At 38.1% G+C, this 6,490-nt stretch overlaps 1 protein-coding gene across 1 annotated transcript; it reads right to left on the bottom strand.

Moving 5' to 3' along the window:
• Nucleotides 1–1,627: 1,627 nt before the first annotated feature.
• LOC137733507 (zinc finger BED domain-containing protein RICESLEEPER 2-like) lies at nucleotides 1,628–2,770 on the bottom strand. Its single transcript, XM_068472655.1, has 2 exons — nucleotides 2,619–2,770; nucleotides 1,628–2,324 (listed from the first exon to the last, which is right to left on the bottom strand). The coding sequence occupies exons 1-2, from the start codon at nucleotides 2,768–2,770 to the stop codon at nucleotides 1,628–1,630; spliced, it is 849 nt and encodes a 282-aa protein (XP_068328756.1).
• Between the last annotated feature and the right edge of the window lie 3,720 nt (nucleotides 2,771–6,490).

Raw genomic sequence — 6,490 nt, 5'->3', positions numbered from 1 at the left:
ATTCGTCGCTTAAGGCGCCTTAGGGCGACGGAACAACATTTGTCACTTAAGGTAACTCTGGGCGACGGAAAGTATCTTTGTCGAGCAGTTTTTTAATTTTAAATTTCATTGCTTTAATTTTTCCTATTAAGTTAAGAAATAAAATATTTAAAAGAGATATTTAAAGTGTCTATATAAGGTAAATCAAATTAATATTAAAGTGAATATTTAATCTGGAAACAAATTAGCAATATTTAATCTGTTACAAATTGGTGGGAAATACAGGTGCAGTTGTGAGGGTGGTACGAGTAGGGGTGGTTCGGTATGGGATACCGAACCGAAACCCTTGTTCCAATTTCCAAACTGAAATTTTCGGGAATCCCAATTTTAATGCCGATCCCAAACCAAATTTTTGGGAATCCCGAAATAGTTTCGGGATTTTGGGACAAATCGGGAATCCTGAAATGTTTTTGGGCTTTTGGACTAAAATTTGACACATTATGCTTTTGGGCTAAAATTCAACCTTTTATATTGAAAATTTAAAATATAGCCAAGCTGCCAATCTGTTGGACCAAAATTTGACATATAACCAATCTGCCAATCTGTACACAATAGCATATGCCTATTCAATTTCTACTACACATGCATGCAATAAAAATAAATTAAGTAACAAATTCAAGAGCACAAAAAATTAGTTACAAGCCAAGGTTTTAAAATAAATAAAGTAATAAACCCAAAAGCAAAAAAATTAGTTATGAGCCAAAGTTTCAAAATAATGAAGTTACAAACGAAAAGCAAAAAATCAAAGCTTAAAGTTTATAAATATTGTTGGCCTCTTCGGCCCCTTGATCTTGTTAATGCTTGTGGTTGCTCCCTTCTTGTTGGTACTTGTACTCTTCCCCTTGATGTTGATGGTTGAGTCATTCCCCTTGATGTTGATGGTTGAGCCCTTCCCCTTAAAATGGGATGGTCATGGAGGTAGTGATTGATTTTGACGTTGTTGAACTTCAACTTGAGGTGGTTGAGGAGATGGAGGTGGCATTTCATTTTCCTGTGTTGTATTCTCCTCACCTCCCAAATTAGCCGTGTCTAAAACAATAAACCATAAATCATTTAGATTGAATTATAGTCTAATAGATAACAAATACTAAGAAAATAAAAGAGGAAATTAAATTGTTTACTTACTTCTTTTTAAGCGTTCAAGCTCCTTGTAGAAAGAGAATTCATCAAGTGTAGGCTCCTTGTAGAAACAAAATTCATTTCCTCTAAGCCAATCACTAGTACACACTAAAGCCTCAACTGTTTTAGGTGTTGAGGAAGCTCTAAAAGGATCAACAGCTCTCCCACCAAGACTAAAAGCATTCTCACTGGCAACAGTGCTACTAGGAAGGGCCAATACATCCTTAGCAACTTTCCTAAGAGTTGGATATTGACCACAATTTCCTTTCCACCAATTCAAAAGATTGAAACCCTCACATGTTAGGCTTTGATTTGGATCATTGAAGTACATAGATCTTTGCTTCACATTTGAGGTAGCATTGCTAATAATACTAGTACTACTACTACTAAGGACCACTCCCTCCATATATGTATTATACAACTCGGTTACATAGCCTTTAACCCTTACCTTCTCCTCCTTTATTTTGTCTCATCCATAGCCAAGTTCTTCTAGATTTGTCTCAAACATTTCAAATTTGTACCTCGGGTCGAGTGCTTGGGCTACAAAGAGAATAAGATTCATCTTTTCAATGTCACCCCAATATTTGTCAAACTTGAGCTTCATCGAGGTAGCCATACTTTGCAAAGTGGCATTAGAGGCGTTTAAAATTTGTTCTTGTATCTCCACTTGCAAGGCAATCACCATGCTAAGTATTAAGTGTGACGTTGGAGTAAGGATTGCACTCAATGTCAAGGTGGCATCATAAAACTTTTTGAGAAAGTGAGCAAAACTCACCAACCTTTCCCAATCATCCACCTCCGGATGACCCACCCACTTGGCCTTTGTTGTCATCCCATCAACCTCTTTCGAGACCTTCTCTTTAAAGTAAGCAATAAAAGAGTCACACTCAAAGGCCATCTTAGAGAACACTTCTTTAAACTTAAAAGCACTATTAAGCATTTCATACGTGGCATTCCACCTTATGACAACATCAAAATGGATACTTGACATCTTATGAAATCTCAACAAGACACAATATTCCCTAAAAGATTCCAACCTTGCCGGGGACGAGTGTATAAACTTCACACAATTTCCTATGGCATCAATCTCACAACTAAGCTTTGCCATTCCATCCTTAACTATCAAATTGAAGATGTGACAAGCGCACCTCATGTGCAAGTGAGCCCTGTCAAGTAAAAAAGTATCATTTTACTTGAGTCTTCTTTTCATGTATGCAATAACGGTGTCATTTGCACTAGCATTGTCAACGGTAATGCTAAATACCTTGTCTATGCCTCAATCATTCAAGCAAACCTATAGACATCTTCCAATATCATCACCCTTGTGAGAAGCAACTTGGACAAAGTTTAGGATCCTCTTATGCAACCCCTAATTAGTGTCCAAAAAATGGGCCGTGATGACCATGTAGTTTAACTTTTGAATCGAGGTCCAAGTGTCGGTTGTAATACTCATTCTTAACCCCTCAATCACACTTTTTATTTTTGCCTTCTCTTCAAAATACAATTCCAAAACCACCGCCGCCACCTTATGCCTATTAGGAGGTTTGTACTTTGGATTCAAGTCACGAATAAAGGCTCGAAAGTCCTTTTGATCAACCACCTTAAAAGGCATCTCCGCTATTATAATTCACCTCACACATCTCCTATCAAGTCTTTTTTGATTGAAAGTGTAAGTGATAACCAGACCTTCCATCCTCGCTTGTGTCAATGTAGGTTGGTTTAGATCCACATTCTCAAAGAACTAGAACCCGGGCATTTCCTCAAATACTTAAGAATTCCTGCCATCCTATGAGTTCTAGGGTGTGCCGGTACTAAGAGTTTTCAATGCTTGCATTTGGCTATGAACAATTTCTCCCCATTCTTATCGGTGATCGTTACCCTTTTAGCATCGTTCCACGCTGGACTTGGACCCTTTCTCCTATTGCCCTTTTTCAGAGGAAGACCCTCCCATTGTCTCACTACTTCTTCTACTTCCTCTTTCTGCTCTTCCCCATCTTCCTCCTCTTCTTCTATTTGTTCTAGTGCATTATCTTCCTCCATATCCGAATCATCATCCCAACAATCTTCATAATAATCATTATGCAAATAATCTTAAGGTGAAAGAGTGCCTAGTTGAAGGGTACCACTAGGTTAGGTTTGTTTTCGTTTTCCTAATACCGAGACCATAGGTGTACTAGATTGGCTACTAGACCCGTCCACCTAACAAATAAAATAACAATGCACATTAATATATCACAACCACAGTTCAACATATATCCAAATTCCAATCAATAAATCACATATCCAGTTCAAATGCAATAACATTAACATATTCAATATGTGCAAAGTAAGAGGAAACAATTAAAGAGAATTAAAGAATTCATATATATTTCAAATTCATATATATTTCACACTAATCCACTACTGCATACAATCCCAAAACTACTGGGATACACCCATAGATTTGTTAGGATGGACAAGTCTAGTAGCCAATTTAGTACACATATGATCTTGGTATTAGGAAAACGAAAACAAACCCAACCTAGTGGTACCCTTCAACTAGGCACTTCATCACCTTAAGATTATTTGCATAATGATTGTTATGAAGATTGTTGGGATGATGATCCGAATATGGAGGAGGATATTGCATTAGAACAAATAGAAGAATAAGGGGAAGATGGGGAAGAGCAGGAAAAGCAGGAAGAGGAAGTAGAAGAAGTAGTGAGACAATGGGAGGGTCCTCCTCGGAAAAAGGGCAATAGGAGAAAGGGTCCAAGTCCGGCGTGAAACGATGCTAAGAGGGTAACGATCACCGATAAGAATGGGGAGAAATTGTTCATGGCCAAATGCAAGCATTGCAAACTCTTAGTACCGGCACACCCTATAACTCATGGGACGGCGAGAATTCTTAAGCATTTGAGGAAATGCCTGGGTTCTAGTTCTTTGGGAATGTGGATCCAAACCAACCTACATTGACACAAGCGAGGATGGGAGGTCCGGTTGTCACTTACACTTTCAATCAAAAAAGACTTAATAGTAGATGTGTGATGTGGATTATAATAGCGGAGATGCCTTTTAGGGTGGTTGATCAAGAGGACTTTTGAGCTTTTATTCATGACTTGAATCCAAAGTACAAACCAACTAATAGGCATAAGGTGGCAGCAGTGGTTTTGGAGTTGTATTTTGAAGAGAAGGCAAAAATAAAAAGTGTGATTAAGGGGTTGAGAGTGAGTATTACAACCGACACTTAGACCTTGATTCAAAAGATAAACTACATGGTCATCACGGCTCATCACGGCCCATTTTTTGGACACTAATTGGGGGTTGCATAAGAGGATCCTAAACTTTGTCCAAGTTACTTCTCATAAGGGTGATGATATTGGAAGATGTCTAGAGGTTTGCTTGAATGATTGGGGCATAGACAAGGTGTTTAGCATTACCGTTGACAATGCTAGTGCAAATGACACCGTTATTGCATACATGAAAAGAAGACTCAAGTCAAATGATACTCTTTTACTTGACGGGCTCACTTGCACATGAGGTGCGCTTGTCACATCTTCAATTTGATAGTTAAGGATGGAATGACATAGCTTAGTTGTGAGATTGATGCCATAAGAAATTGTGTGAAGTTTATACATTCATCCCCGGCAAGGTTAGAATCTTTTAGGGAATATTGTGTCTTGTTGAGATTTGATAGGATGTCAAGTATCCTTTTTGATATTGTCACAAGGTGGAATGCCACGTATGAAATGCTTAATAGTGATTTCAAGTTTAAAGAAGTGTTCTCTAAGATGGTCTTTGAGTGTGACTCTTTTATTGCTTACTTTAAAGTGAAGGTCTCGAAAGAGGTTGATGGGGTGACAACAAAGGCCAAGCAGGTGGGTCCTCCGGAGGTGGATGATTGGGAAAGGTCGGTGAGTTTTGCTCACTTTCTCAAAAAGTTTTATGATGCCACCTTGACATTGAGTGCCACCCTTACTCTAACATCACACTTAATACTTAGCACGGTGATTGCCTTGCAAGTGGAGATACAAGAACAAATTTTAAACGCCTCTAATGCCATTTTGAAAAGTGTGGCTACCTCCATGAAGCTCAAGTTTGACAAATATTGGGGTGACATTGAAAAGGTGAATCCTATTCTCTTTGTAGCCCAAGCACTCGACCCGAGGTACAAATTTGAAATGTTGGAGACAAATCTAGAAGAACTTGGCTATGGATGAGACAAAATAAAGGAGGAGAAGGTAAGGGTTAAAGGCTATGTAACCGAGTTGTATAATACTTATAAGGAGGGAGTGGTCCTTAGTAGTACTAGTACTAGTAGCAATGCTACCTCAAATGTGGAGCAAAGATCTATGTACTTCAATGATTCACATCAAAGCCTAACATGTGAGGGTTTCAATCTTTTGGATTGGTGGAAAGGAAATTGTGGTTAAAATCCAACTCTTAGTAAAGTTGTCAAGGATGTATTGGCCCTTCCCAGTAGCACTGTTGCTAGTGAGAATGCCTTTAGTCTTGGTGGGAGAGCTGTTGATCCTTTTAGAGCTTCCTTAACACCTAAAACGGTTGAGGCTTTAGTGTGTACTAGTGATTCGTTCAGAGGAAATGAATTTTGTTTCTACAAGGAGCCTACACTTGATGAATTCTATTTCTACAAGGAGCTTGAACACTTAGAAAGAAGTAAGTAAACAATTTAATTTCCTCTTTTATTTTCTTAGTATTTATTATCTATTAGACTATAATTCAATCTAAATGATTTATGGTTTATTGTTTTAGGCACGGCTAATTTGGAAGGTGAGGAGAATACAACACAAGACAATGAAATGCCACCTCGACCTCCTCGAACACCTCAAGTTGAAGTTCAACAACGTCAAAATCAATCACTACCTCCACGACCACCCATTTTAAGGGGAAAGGCTCAACCATCAACATCAAGGGGAATAGTACAAGTACTAACAAGAAGAAAGCAACCACAAGCATCAACAAGATCAAGGGGCCGAAGAGGCCAACAATCTTCATAAACTTTAAGCTTTGCTTTTTTGCTTTTAGTTTGTAACTTAAGTATTTTGAAACTTTGGCTCGTAACTAATTTTTTTGCTTTTGGGTTTGTTACTTCATTTACATTAAAACCTTGGCTTGTAACTAATTTTTTTTGCTTTTGGATTTGTTACTTAATTTATTTTAGTCTAAAATCCCAAAAGCCGAAAATCATTTCGGGATTCCCGATTTGTCCCGAAATTCTGAAACTATTTCGAAATTCTCAAAAATTTGGTTTGGGATCGGTATTGAAATTGGGATAACCGAAAATTTCGGTTTGGGAATCGGGACAAGGTTTCGGTTCGGTATCCTATACCGA

This window comes from Pyrus communis, chromosome 5 (genome assembly GCF_963583255.1).
Source record: "Pyrus communis chromosome 5, drPyrComm1.1, whole genome shotgun sequence".
Lineage (NCBI taxonomy): Eukaryota > Viridiplantae > Streptophyta > Magnoliopsida > Rosales > Rosaceae > Pyrus > Pyrus communis.
This window is presented reverse-complemented; position numbering and strand designations above follow the sequence as displayed.